This window comes from Elaeis guineensis, chromosome 9, assembly GCF_000442705.2.
Source record: "Elaeis guineensis isolate ETL-2024a chromosome 9, EG11, whole genome shotgun sequence".
Taxonomy (NCBI): Eukaryota; Viridiplantae; Streptophyta; class Magnoliopsida; order Arecales; family Arecaceae; genus Elaeis; species Elaeis guineensis.
In genome coordinates, this window is record NC_026001.2 from 15,419,366 (window position 1) to 15,434,008 (window position 14,643).

General features: G+C 37.2%; 1 protein-coding gene across 3 annotated transcripts in view; it reads left to right on the forward strand.

Moving 5' to 3' along the window:
- The window catches only part of LOC105051444 (calcium-dependent protein kinase 29), a 52,875-nt gene extending 38,680 nt beyond the window's left edge, over positions 1 to 14,195 (forward strand). For 2 of the 3 annotated variants that reach the window (XM_029266569.2, XM_029266570.2), the window contains exons 5-15: positions 3,795 to 4,131; positions 4,226 to 4,297; positions 5,316 to 5,383; positions 8,537 to 9,331; positions 11,239 to 11,362; positions 11,469 to 11,612; positions 11,857 to 12,009; positions 12,888 to 13,003; positions 13,094 to 13,261; positions 13,365 to 13,595; positions 13,832 to 14,195. In XM_029266569.2, coding sequence (XP_029122402.1) covers positions 8,834 to 9,331; positions 11,239 to 11,362; positions 11,469 to 11,612; positions 11,857 to 12,009; positions 12,888 to 13,003; positions 13,094 to 13,261; positions 13,365 to 13,595; positions 13,832 to 13,978 — 1,581 coding nt within the window. In that variant the 5' untranslated portion in view covers positions 3,795 to 4,131; positions 4,226 to 4,297; positions 5,316 to 5,383; positions 8,537 to 8,833 and the 3' untranslated portion in view covers positions 13,979 to 14,195. The remainder of the gene's footprint in view (positions 1 to 3,794; positions 4,132 to 4,225; positions 4,298 to 5,315; positions 5,384 to 8,536; positions 9,332 to 11,238; positions 11,363 to 11,468; positions 11,613 to 11,856; positions 12,010 to 12,887; positions 13,004 to 13,093; positions 13,262 to 13,364; positions 13,596 to 13,831) is intronic. The other variant, XM_073243889.1, reaches the window with a different exon arrangement.
- Positions 14,196 to 14,643: the final 448 nt, after the last annotated feature.

Below are 14,643 nucleotides of genomic sequence, written 5' to 3' on the forward strand. Positions count from 1 at the left end.
TTCAAGGGACCTTCTTCTCCGGCACCGGTAGTGAAAGGGCTGGGAATATTTTGGTAGAGTCTCAAGAAGGAAAAGTAGTAGGGTGGTCTTCGAATGCAGAACGAATCTTTTTATAAAACTATTCAATAGCCAGGATTAATCTAGTTCACCATTAGATCGATGATACTTGTTAATCATCCAACGATTTTGTAAAGAGCCGTTTCAGTGCACGTCTTCTTGATTCAGCCATGTCAGCCCAATCCGTGTGATAACTGAGACCACCAATCGTCCTTTGACACTTGGCGCGTACGTCTTAGGGGTCAACCGCTCAGGCAATTATGAAATCTTGATTTTTCAGATTCCATCATTACTCTGTATAGTGGGATATTTTCGAAGGACGGTGCATCGCTTTGAATGATTAAAAAATTAATTTTCTCGATTATCGATGGAACTGATCATTTATCATGCTAGTATAGATTAGATGAGGTCTCTAAAAAGACTTTCCCCATCAATGTGAAGCATTTCATTTCGGTTTGGAAAGTGGGGGACATATGTTGATGTATATTATTTGACCTTTTTGCCATCTGGATATGTGGCAGCTAATTATTATTTGAGTTAATAGCTCTTTCATGATTACATCGGCCTATGATCTATCTCTTTAGTACTATCTGTTGATCAGCTTAATCTAGAATCGTTGGCAGTTAGAACGATCATCTCGGTTTACTTCCGATTTGCATTGCCCTACTTCGGTGCTCAACTAACATAGTTATTAACACTAAAGGCACGATGTCTAGCTTAGATGGTCACTGATATCAGCTATTCTACGTTGGTTTGTCACCGATGTGCCTTCAGTCGTACATACAGTTATCTGACAGCTGTTATCCAGCTTAGTAGTAATTGTCTTCCAACTATATTTTGGTTCATAGCCATGTGGGTAGCTGCCTCACGATCTCTACATAGTTAACTATTTTATTATAACAACTTAACGACCTAGCAGATCTCTAACGGCCTAACAACCTAACAGATCTTTAACGGCTTAACAAGATCTTTAACAGTCTAATAGATTTTTCTTAATGCCTAAGCGAGCTCTCTCTATATAAAAGAGGATAGGATACTCTCGGAAAGATAAGTCTAAACTCATAAAGATAAAATTTTGCTAAATTTTTTACTGAGAAAAATCAGAGTTCTCTCCACTCCTATCCACCTTTAAACTCATTTCTTGCTTTCTACTTCTCCATTTTCACTATCTATTCTCAAGGCCTTGACTGAGTTAACATTGGAGGATCCTAAACTAGTGGGTACCTCACTGGTTTTGGGACTTCTTTTGTAGATTTTGTTCGCAGTCCACATCGGCACAACCTTCAAATCTCCAACTCAGTTCAATACCGATCTTACTTTCGGAGCCTTACAGCAATATAAAATATTTACATAAAAATCATTAACATTATACAAGCTAGGTATACAATTCTTTACGACCTAAGTAGTACAAATTTTTTGCACTTGCTGCATGCTGTGATTAGAGAAGCTTGAAAATTCAGTGAGACTTTTTTAGCCAACTACATCCAGTGGAATGCATTTCATCTAGAATTCCATAACTAACTTAAACCTACCATGTAACAATGTTTTGAAAATTCCTACAATTAGAGATCTATTTGATTATCAATCTACTAGTTATGGCACATCAAATAAGAATTAATATATAAGACATTCAATATTATTAGTTTTCTTTAATAAATATTTTTAATGCTATAAAATAGTTTAGTAATTAGAAATGTTAAATTATTTATCTAATCAGTACCTCAAGCAGAGCCTTGTAACGAATAATATTTTGATGAGACAATATATACTCGTGATGATGATGTTCATTGGATGAGGGAAGGCATAGATGGAACAACTGTAGATAATATGAGATCCATCGATGATGATGTTGTGATGGATGAGAATGAATGACTATTGTTAATTGTAAAAATTTACATGTAAGTTAATATTGTTCATTTGTTAGTTAATTTTTTATGTTTACTTTTTGTTAGTTAATGTTGTTTATTTGTTAGTTAAGATGAAGATGATGTTTACTTTTTATATTTTACATATAGGATGGCTCCAAAGAGGACATGTGGTGTATCTATGTTGGATAGATTACAAGCTAATTTATCATCTCAATCCAGTCATAATGTGTCATAGCAACAATCACTTTCAGCACATAATGCTCAGCTAGATAGACAGCGATCTACATCGCATTCTTGTGTAGATCCTCGCTTGTAGTCTCCACTTCATTCACAACCATCATTGTATACATATTCCAATACCCAACCATCATCAAAGGCCATATTATCTTAGCCACAGTCATCAGATATTGCAGGTAAAATCATTTATTCTACTTATATAAAGTTAAAATCATTATACTATCTTATCTTATTATTATATTTGGATACTGATTAGGTTATTCAGGTTAGTCAACTTCTAGCTGAAAAAGTCGAGGCACGGCTCACGGCATTGAGTTTTGGGGCATGGGTCAAAAGTTTTCTTTGGTATTTGATGCTTATATGCAACCTTGTGGGTCCAATGCAAGTAAGTTCAAGAGTCAGTTAGGAGTAATAGCGAAAAATGGGACATATGTCCCATTGATATATGCATCTTGGACAGAAATGCCCTAGCATATTCTAGATCACATTTGGAAAGAGGTATAGATAAAATATATTTATAATTTTTATTTTATAATTATGTATTTAATTCTAGATTATATTTGGAAAGAGGTGCGAAATCGAAGGAATTCTAAATTACTGGTTGCCCACGTTTTTAATGTAGTAGCATAATTTTTTCAATGGTTATGTTTTTAATGTAGTAGCATTCAAGGAAATTACATTCAATGTTTATTGTTAAACATAGGAAGAAATCCATAGTGTTCCCCTGGTACATATCCAACAAGAAATTAAACAATGAATAAATATGTGTCCATTTGCATGACAAATTTTATTAGAATACTAATGGGAATAAGAAATTCCTTTTATTGCTTCTTATCTACCATGTATTGTGTCAAAGCACCATATCAAGTAGAATATGAGTTAGTATTTGATATACACATATTCAGGCTACTACAGAACCAATAAAGACTAGAGTATGATACAGTGAAAAATACAAATTTGCAATATATATATGAAATTTTAATTTTATAGGATAACACAAATGCCCTGGTGAATATAGAAAAAACTATTTAAGGTCGGTTGGTGAGATGTGGAGGAATTGGAAGTCTTATATCAAGCGTCATTACTATGATGAGCACCAGAGGGAAGAAGATCTTTTCTCTAAACCTCCTCCATGTATGAAAACTGATCAGTGGGAGATACTTGTTCGTTATTGGGGACAAGAAGATGTCCAAGTACGTATTTTTTAATTACTTTTGTGATTAGTTTTTTTTCATATAATAAAAATACATTATATTTTTAATTACATTAATAACTCTTATAGGCACAGTGTGTACGAAACAAAAATAACAGAAAGATGTTGAAAGGCTTGCATAAGATACGGAGAACTTTATTTTTTGTTATTGAAGTAAATGTATATTCAGAATATTACAAGTTTATATTAAATATAACTCTACTGCAAATTCTTAAATATATCTAGGTTATTTATATTAATAGATGGAAGCAGAGGGATTAGAAATAGATCGACTAAGCATGTTTGTTAGAACACGCACTTCAAAGCAGGGTGTCATTGATGTGGATGCGCAAGAGTTTATTGTAAGTGCATAATTTAAATTTTCTTTACATATAGTATATTTTATATATTAATATCCATATTATAATTTCTTATTACAGGAGGAGATGAAACGATGACTTGAGGAGGTACCTGAAGATGAGCACACATCAGAACTGAAAGATCGTATCTTTATGGGGGTGATGGGAGAAGATGGACATAGACGGATGTGTACTTGGAGTTCGAGCGTGATAAGGTGATGTTTGCATGAGCAGTCTTCTCAGGCACCATCAGAGGAGATCATTAGGACGGATTCGAAATAAGCTTCGGGCTGAGTTTGATGACAAGATTTTCTGCTTGGAGGCACAGTTCCATCAGATGCATGCTTAGATGGCGAGTGGATGTTTTGCGCACAACCCAGTAGGTACTCCTCGTTCGGTGCCATCCAGTAGCAGATAGGTATATTCTATTTATTTAGTTAGATTTATATTATACATTAATTGGGTGTTATTTATAATTAATTTTATATCTTTTAATTTTTTATAACATATAGGTTCCAGATGCATCTAGTGCTCACCAAACACGTGCATCGAAAAATGAGAGATTCACCTAGATGCCTGATGAGGTTTGTGATGATATTCTTGTTATCCAGATTTTTCTTCGAACTATCATTTTTAATAGTTTTGTTAGCATGTGTTCAAGGTGCTTCATATTTCATTAATGTGCTTGTTAATAATTGGTGTCATTGGTCAGCTAGCTTGTTTTGCTGGCAATCACATGCTGGCTCGTTTTTTCACCTGCACTAACCTTGTTAGGCAAGAATTCTAGTAAAATGATTTGCATTTAAAGTGTTTCTTTTTTTGGTTTATTGAGTGTTGCTTGATATTTTATAGAGAAGTTTGGACCCATTTTCTCCATTTTCTTTAAAATTGTCTTCATTGCTAGATTTATATTTTACAAATTTAGATCATGTGCCGCATTGGTCCTTGTAGTTTAGCAACTCTGCGGCTTTTGTTTTGTCAGCTTTTCTGATGCATCTGCAGTATCATGGCAATTCTGCCATAGCCTTGTGTATTCTATTTTTCATCTTGGCCTTGTTTATTTACTCTGCAGTCTACAGTTTGCCCTGTAATCAGTCATATTTGCACAATATTTGCAATACCGCTTGTCATGATATTCCCTAATGTACACCTGGACTTCTAAAATGAAGTTACTGAAGGGAATTGAGGAACCACTCACCTTGCACTTATTCTTTTATAAACTAATTATCTTGCACTTTTTACAATGGGTATTTTTTTAAAAAAAACCCTACAATGCTGAGAATGGTTTCCAGTAAGCGTTCCAAGTCCAGCTTCTTAAAAACTGATCTTTCCACCATTTCCAGAAATATTATCCTTTGCCTTTACTCATAGAAGGCTCCAAATCTTTAAAGAGTACTATATAGACTGTAGGTTTCTCGTTATGCTTATAATGGTCATTGGACAACAGTGAGGCATGTATTATTATTCTTTAGTTGTGGGCTGACTTATTATTATTGTTTGATATTTTATTTATGTGTTAGTCTTTGAATAAAACCGTGTTTCTTTTGTTTCATCTCTTACACAATTTTTTTTTTTTTTTAAATATATGTATTCTTTTCTCAGATTTGATGATGCCACGATGCGTTTCGGAGCTCTGGGGGTGGTTGGGTTTTCGACGATCGAATGATTTGGTAATTTGAAACATCTAGATCTTCTTCTTCTTCTTCTTCTTGTTCTTTATTTTTTTCAATTCTTAATTGATAAGTGATAAGTAAATTTTGTTTCAGCAAATACGTCATTCGTTGTATGCCTAATTCGATTGTTACAGCTCGTTCTGTCAGAACTGTCTTAATTTTTTTCCTCCTGAGCCCATGAACGGATTTGAAATTTGTGGATAATATATATGTTTCTGGATAATATAATTGGGCTCTATGCTGGCACTGAACGGTGGAAAGGTTTCTTACTGAACAAAGGGGAAAAAAAACAATGGAAAAGCAGGATTCCAAGTCTTTGGAATGAAACTTTGTCGTTTTGGTTAGGTCCGTTGGTTTGCTTTATTTTACTTAGGGTCCACCACATGTCGTTTTGGAATTATTTTTATATATTTTATATATTAGTGGCCTTATTTTATATTTTTATAATAATTTATTAAATTAATATATATTTTTTATTTATTTTTAGATTTAGATATAATTTTATGAAGATGAAGCAAGCAAATTTTATGTACTGTTTTGTTTGTTATTGTATTTTCGATCATGGACATGTATTTGAATATTTATATTATGTTTAAATAAAATTTAGATAAACTTTTAATATTAGATAATATATTTTAGTTATTTTTAGTTGAATGGATTTTTTTTTCAATATTTAAATATTATACTTTATTTTCTCTCTAATTGATAAGCAGTATTTCAATATTGATTAGAAGTTCACAGACATAATTATATAAAAAAATAAAAAAATAAAAATAATTAATAAAAATATAATTTAGATTATTTGTGATGATATTTATTATCATAAAATATTTATGAAAAGATAATAAAATATTTTTTGCTACTATTATTTACAACGGTAAAATGCTTTAAGTAAATTTTTTTTTTTATTATCACTATTTGCGATGGTAAAGTACTGTAACAAAAAAAATTTTGTTACCGCTCTTTGCAATAGCTATGGTTGTTGCAAAAATAAAGTACTTATTTGCGATGGCAAAATGCTATAAAAATATTTTTTACGATAATAATTTTTATCGTAAATAAATATTACAAATGCATCTCATACGATATTTTTTTGCGACGTAAAAAATTGACATCGTAAAAATTTATTATAAAAATATTTTATGATGATATTTTCTCGTCGTGGAGGTTTTGCTACGATCGAAATGATGATGGTTGAAATACCGTCACAAAAAATTCTTTTTCTTGTACCGGATCTTCTCCTTCAATTGGCAACCGTCTTCTTCCCCAATTCGAATAAGACAGCTGGAGTAGAAATATACGTCCATAGGTGCTTCGATACAGAAGGAAAACACGATCTACAGACCCAACAGCTACGGCAGACGCAAAAGTTAACAGAAGATGGGCTAGATTGGGCCTGTTCATGGGCCGGGTCTCGGGCTCATTTTTAATCAGGATTCGGGCTGGGCCTATATAAATTTTGTCATTTTTAGGCCCAAATCCGGCCGGTGATCAGGTCCGCAGAGAGATAAGGATCACAGTGGGTTCATCCCGCTGTTGAGAGTGGAAACTGGAGTTGGTCTGGGGGACAAAAGGGAAAGAAAGGAGGATGAAGAGAGTCTGGGCCTTGGCTTTGGCTGTGGTTCGGATTCCACCTCATTTGCTCCTCAGAAGCTGATCCGCACGGTTGGGTTTCCTTCCTTTCTTCTTGTACCAGTACCAGGGATGGTTGTAGCGTTCCAACTTCAACTTCGTTTCTCAGCAGCGGCCCCACCTTATTTTGAGCGATGCCTCATGGTGGAAGAGCTCCGCAACCTTTTCCCACCACCATCAAATCCCCAGTTTTTTTTTTTTTTTTTTACCCTTCTTCATCTCCTCCATTATATATCTCTTTTGCGTTCGATGCTGTCTTAAGGTGGAGGTGGAATCCATTAAATAACTCAGTGGCCACAGGAAAAAGGGTGGAGGAAAGACTGATGAGTTCTTGGGTGGGGTGATGCAGGCGTGAGAATGGGCGTTGGTGGCGCTGCCTCTGCAGCGGCTCTGAGGGTGATTCCTTTTACTTCGGCGCAGTGGCAGGAGCTCCAGCACCAAGCGCTAATCTACAAACACATCATAGCCTCTGTTCCCATGCCCACTGATCTCCTCTCCTCCAGCTCTCCTCCCTATCATCGGTGGCCGTCTTGCTCAAATTGGGAAAGAAGATGGTTGTCGATTGGAGGAGAAGATGGTATCTTTTGAAATTAGAGATTTTGGCCATACCAGCATCAATTTTTTAAAATATTTTAAATCACGTTAGGTTGAACGACGTGAGCAAAGAATATTCGGCATGAGTATTGAAGATTGCTGCATCAAATTTTCGATAACAAAAAACTGTCAGAATTATGCTTGAGGACATTAAACTAGTTGTGGTAGTTCAAAAACTAAATTTTAGTTTTTTATAATTTAAAAATTATTTAAAAAAATTTAATTTTGTTCGGAGGTCAAGAATATAATTTACGCATAATATTTTGTGAATTCAAATCTCTTGATGCATTAAAAATATTTATTTTAAATAAACAATTATTTCATCCATATCATCCACATTTTTTCAATTTAATCACTAAATATGGAGTAAGATATGAAATTTCACCGGCCAAAGGCTTGGCTAGGCAAACTGTTGCTACAGTAGTTTGGAGTATTGTTAATTATTACCTTCAGCAAAATCTCCAGAGCCCCATCGTCCCCATTATTATGTATTCCCATTAATGATCATTGAAACAATTATCACGGCTATTATTTACCTAAATTTGTCTAGAATGAGTTTATTTGGTATTGAGATAGTTGATAATGGTTGTTAACTTGTGCTGGAAATTAATTATTTTACCTAAAAAATGGAAAATATGGTGAATCACAGAAACGTAATATCATTGTTTCCCCAAATCTCTCTTGGTCAAATAAAAGAATAATTTTTAAGTATTCACCAAATAAAAAAAAAAAATTTCACTCGGTACAAGGTCTCAAAATATTATTTTTTTTAGATAAAAAGTGCAAATATGTTTAATAACGACATTCTAAATACGCCTTGTTAATATTAATATATATAACATAACCATCAATAACAACGTTACTTTAAACCATGGTTATCACTGTAGAGGTTGACCTTGCATTCATCCTCCTCATCCTTGGCAGTTTTTACCGTTGCTGATGCAAGTTGCCATGCAACACTCTTGAAGCTTACGTGTCATGCATCCCAACGGTCCCTCAAGAAAAGGCGGGCTGATCAAAATAGAAGGGAGAAAAGAGCGGAGGAACACTCAGAGAAAGGCTCTCCAACCGACCAGCTCCCATGGCCAAGGACCCAGGTCTTCCCCTTCTCTCTCCTCCTCCTTCTGTCCTCTCTCTCATTCTCTGTCTTCCCCCTCCCCCCATTCTTCGTAGAGAGAGAAAGAGAGAGGGAAAGAGTGGTGGACGAGGGCGAGGCAGCAGATGGGCAACTGCTGCTCCGCCCCCTCCAACAACAAGAAACCCCGCAACCTCCGCTGCCTCTCGCCCATCTCCACCGTCGACGACGACAAGGGCAGGCCCATAACTCCCATCACCGTCCTCCCTGACTCCAAGGCGGCCACCGACCTCCCCCTCCGGTACGAGCTCGGGAAGGAGCTCGGCCGTGGCGAGTTCGGGGTGACGCGGCGCTGCACCGACACCAAGACCGGGGAGGTGCTCGCCTGCAAGTCCATCTCCAAGCGGAAGCTGCGGACGTGCGTCGACGTCGAGGACGTGCGGCGCGAGGTCGAGATCATGCGCGGCCTCCCGGCGCACCCCAACATCGTGCAGCTGCGGGATGCGTTCGAGGACAAGGAGGCCGTGCACCTCGTCATGGAGGTGTGCGAGGGCGGGGAGCTCTTCGACCGCATCATCGCCAGAGGCCACTACACAGAGCGCGCTGCGGCCACCGTCATGCGGACCATCATGGAGGTTGTTCAGGTACGTCATTTTTAGGCTACGTGATCGAATCTTTGCGTTGATGGTTGATTAGTGACAAGATGATTCATCGTCTGGTTACTTCTACTTCGATTTAGATGCTTAGAACTTAATTCGCCTTGGTTGATATATTGTATTCATATATATTGGTCAGGGAGATGGCTATATGTGATTGCATTCACTGTATTCATAAATTTTTCCAAAAATTAGAGACATATAAATGACATATTTGATGGAGTTAGAGCTGAATGGATGAATTGTTGAGAAACAGTAACATGAAACTCTGTAAACGAGGATCAAGTTTCACAGATTTGCATGCATTGAGATTATTGTCAATGAGGTTTAAGAACAAAGAATTAGTTGTTGATGAGGTGGACGTGTGATAGAGCCAGGCATGATTATGTGAGGAATAAATTGATGCAAGACCAATTGATATGGGTAGATTTTTATATCAGTACTGACTGATAATTGGATTTGTCCTTTCTGCTTAAAAGATTCAGCTGTCACGAGGTTAGGAATTACACTTGTTTATGGAAGTAAGAATTGTTGTACATTGCATAAAAAACAAGTTCTCCAAAACCTTTTTCCTCAAAAAAAAAAAAAAAAGAAGAAGAAGAAAGGTTCTCCAAAACCTTGTACCTTCTTTACTTTTTAGCTATCTTCACTGGATTTGTGCATTTCAAATAAAACATGAAACACATTTGTGACAGAATGCTTAGATAAGTTCAGGGTGAATTTTGAAAAAATCATAGCATATCTCAGAAGATTCTGCAACATCGAGGTTGTGGTTCCAAAGGTCTTCAAAACAAGCAGAAGAACAGTGATCCTTACAGCTCCAAACTTGGCGGTGAAATGGAGCATTTTGTGAGGTTAACCATTTACATGGTTGGAAATCTGACAGTCCCCATTCAATGACAGACGCATACTGTGGCAAGGGAAGACCTGAAAATGAGAGCATTAGGTGACAATATTGTGTTTTGGTGGTTTTATATATGCGGGAGAGCCTGACATCGATCCCCATTGCAGGCAGCTGCTCTGTAAACCGGACGTTAGTATTTAATTGCTTAAGGAGGCCTCAAATTAATTCAGTCTTTCCCAAGACCCAGATCACAAATTAGATAATCAATATCATGCACAGCCATACCAGTGCCAGCAACGAGATTGGCATGGCAAAAGATTAAAATCACCAGATAAGAACCTTTTTCTAAGGTTTTAAAGCTTTGAGTGGAAAACTTGGAATTTTAGAATGAGGAAGACACATTAAACAGCGCGGATCATCTGCTGTGCACCATATGGTGAGGTGCACAGCACGCACCATCCATCGTGCGATGGATGGCTGCGCACAATGAGCACGCATCCATGCATGGCCGTCCATCGCACGATGGATGGTGCACTGTGCACTGCACAGTGTGGTGCACTGTGCACGGCACAGTGCGGTGCACAGGAGTACCCGGGCTCCATATTAAACTATTGATTTTTGCAAGAATTCTTGTAGGGCCTCTTTTCACTTTTTGGGGGGGTACTCCTCTGATTCTTCACCATAGATTTCGTTCTCAAGGATCCACAGTTTGTTTCTTTCACAAGTCTGTAAATGAAATGAGTGGGATCATGCCTTTCTTCTGTGGAGGGTGCATGAAAAAGAGCAACAAACTTGCAAGAGTTCTTGCATTCTTGTGTAACTTGGTTAAAGGACGATAGCCAGTGGCCGCAACCCTCCTCCTAAAGGAGAAGTTTCTGCATCTGAATCTTCATATTTGTTTTCCAAGTATTCGGCACAGATAGTCTGTGCATCATGTCCTTGGCATGAATTGTTGTGTTCCCACTATTGTTCTCAAGAAAGCCTGAATTTTCTGTTACAAGATAGCTCTTCCACATTGTATGTTTTTCATACATTGCCATCTTTACTGCAGCATTGCCATAAGAATGGTGTAATCCATCGGGACCTCAAGCCAGAGAATTTCTTGTTTGCAAATCAATCTGAAAATGCTCCACTGAAGGCAATCGATTTTGGGCTCTCTGTATTCTTCAAGCCTGGTAGGTCCACAGTTTCATTTCTCGCATCCCTTTTGAGATGGTTAAATTACTATCATTTGCGTTTAACTGTCTTACAACTACTTGTTATTTTTGATTCTTGCTTTAGGTGAAAGTTTCAATGAAATAGTTGGCAGTCCATATTACATGGCCCCAGAAGTCCTGAAGCGGAACTATGGGCCTCAAGTAGATGTATGGAGTGCGGGGGTTATTCTCTATATCTTACTGTGTGGTGTCCCGCCTTTTTGGGCGGGTTTGTCTCTTCTCCAAATTTGAATACTATTCTATAGAATCATAGTAACATATTCTCGTTATTTTTTTCTTTTTTCTGGAAGAAAAGGCTTCCCAAATTTTTACGTAGGCAACAGATAATGAATGACAAGCAAGCCAATCCTTCAAAAAAAAAAAAGAAGCTAGATATCTCTGACTGGCCAAAGTCAGAGGAATTATGGTAGTTTGTGTCACCTAATGCTGAGGGCTTTGTTACCTGTGTGCAGAAACTGATGAAGGAATTGCGCAGTCAATTATCCGGTCGGTTATTAATCTTGAAAGGGAGCCATGGTCTAAAGTATCTCAAAATGCGAAGGATCTTGTGAGAAGCATGCTCGATCCAAATCCCTACACTAGGTTGACTGTTCAAGAAGTTCTTAGTATGTTCTTTATTTGCCCCTTCATGATTCATAGTGTTTTATTTTTCTCTCTTTGGTTTATCATATGATTCATCATATATGAAATATCTTAGTCGGTAGTGTATTTTAGTATTGATATGAGAGACTTGGGTTCCGTTCCTTCACCAAATAAAAGAAGGTGAGGCTGTGTGTTTACCTCGTCAAAATAAAATTTAAATGAAAAAGAAAACAATCACTCTGTTTCCTGCTTTTCACTTTGCCTCCACTGCTTCAAGATCTAGGATAACCTCGCAAGGTTGCTCTCTCATTTCAGTTCGATGCCAACAAATCATGATCTATTTTTTAAAAAAGTCCATTATTTCATGTCACATTAGGAGGCAGTGGGATTATGGTCTGATGCTTTGAAGCATCATATTTCAATCCATATAGCTGACTGTTATTGATGAGACTTGCAGATTATGTTTTACTGAGTCATCAGATCCTTGTTAGTCACTTAGCAATGTAATGTGCAGAACTCTGCTGAAAAATGAAATGGTTGTAATCTTTTGTACATTTGTGTTCTTTTCTTTTGATGCATTAATTCAAGGGGTAAACAGAATCTCATTTTTCTGATTGCTTTGCTCTAATAGCGGAAAGTTGAAAGCTCTGGCTTAGTCTCTTCAATCGTGAGGCTACATCAATGTAAAATTGATTTCCCATTCTCTTAAAGAATAAGCCAGACTAGAATGGTCCTCTTGATCAACTTAATGTACATGCATTACTTTTACATCTGCCTTTTTTTTTGATTCCTGAACTCTAACCACTATGTAAACTTGAGCCTCCAATATCAATTGAGCTTATGTAATGAAAGATTGAGTTATTTCTGCATCGACTAATTGTCACCTTTTTTATATATGAAGGACACCCTTGGCTGCAGAATACCAAGCAAGCTCCGGATATTCCCCTTGGAGAAGCTGTCAGATCAAGGCTTAATCAGTTCTCAGTCATGAACAAGTTCAAGAAGAAAGCATTAATAGTGAGCTTGAGCCACATTTTCACATGGAACTATGACTGACATGCTCTTCTCTGTCTATAATTGGAAATAAAATATCTTTACATTCTGTAGGTGGTGGCCGAACACTTACCAGTGGAGGAAGTAGCTGATATTAAGCAAATGTTTCACATGATGGATATCAACAAGAAAGGGAAGTTGACACTTGATGAACTTAAAAATGGTTTCAACTTAACTGGACACCATATGCCAGAAAAGGATATTGACATGTTAATGGAAGCGGTGAGGGCTCTTTTGATGCTTGCAATCTGTTCCATGTAACAGTTTTGCTGGCCTTCCATCTGCGCTCATCTGACTCCGAGATACCTTTTTTTTCTCTTTGCAGGCAGACATAGATGGAAATGGTCACCTGAACTGTGAGGAGTTTGTGACAGTATGCATCCACTTGAAGAAGATCCGCAGCGAGGAACACCTTCCAAAAGCATTCAAACACTTCGACAAGGATGGAAGTGGATATATTGAAATTGATGAGTTGAGAGAAGCTTTAGGAGGAGATGAACTCGATGCTAATGACCAAGTAATCTTGGATATCATATCCGATGTTGACAAGGACAAGGTTGCATCAACTTTATATCTCTCTTTTGTCTTGGTTCGATATACTCTATCAGAATTAAACCAACACAATTTTGGGAATAATTGATTGCCTTGATTGCTGGCTATTTAGCAGTGGTTACATCTTTCCTTACAAAACAGAAGCCACAAGTTTATATGCTTCACCTTCTAGCACAAGCTGTTATTTTGCACTGCAGCCATTCTTTTAACCTCATCTATGATCTTGTATGTGCACTGCAGGACGGCCGAATAAGCTATGAAGAATTTGAAATGATGATGAAAGCGGGAACAGACTGGAGGAATGCGTCACGCCAGTACTCACGAGCAGTGTTCAACACCCTCAGTCTTAAAATGTTTAAAGATGGATCCTTGAAAAAAGGAATATAAAATGAACTTCCATGTAAAAAAAGTGTGAAAAGATCGTCGATGAAGCCTCTCATTAAATAGTCTGTCTTCTTCTCTTATTTATAAGGAACGCACCCAGCCTACAGGGTATGAAGTTCGAAATTTTCCTACTCGTATGTTGTTCGGTAGCAAGCAACTTTTTCAGGTTGGCCAAGGCTATCTAATTTAATGTGCAATACTTAGTAAGGTTTGTGATTGATTGGAGGTGGTCAGATTCTTCCAAACATCAGCAATTGTTGCTGGTGCTTAATGTATGTACAAATTCAAGGTGGCCATACCGGTTACCTGAGTTGCAAGCTATGTGCAACTTCTTACTGTAAGGACCTGGATCCTAAAATTTTCCCCTGCATAAATCTTAAAGCAAAACAAAAAAAGAAAAAACTATAGAACCTCATGTCCTCTTAGAAGATCGGACTCCTGATGGAGTCCATCTCTTCTTCCAAATTCGATTGGCAGAGGAATCCTAGGGCTGATCGAACTCCAGCAAGGATCCTAAGATCTACACTTTTAAATCCCCAACCATCCCCCTCAAATCTCTAGACAATCGTCGATGAAACTGTGGGTTTAGAGGGTTCTTTCGGTCGGATAATTTTTGATGAGTCACTGTCAATCGACCACCGGAGTTGAGGTAACAAATCTTTCCTCTT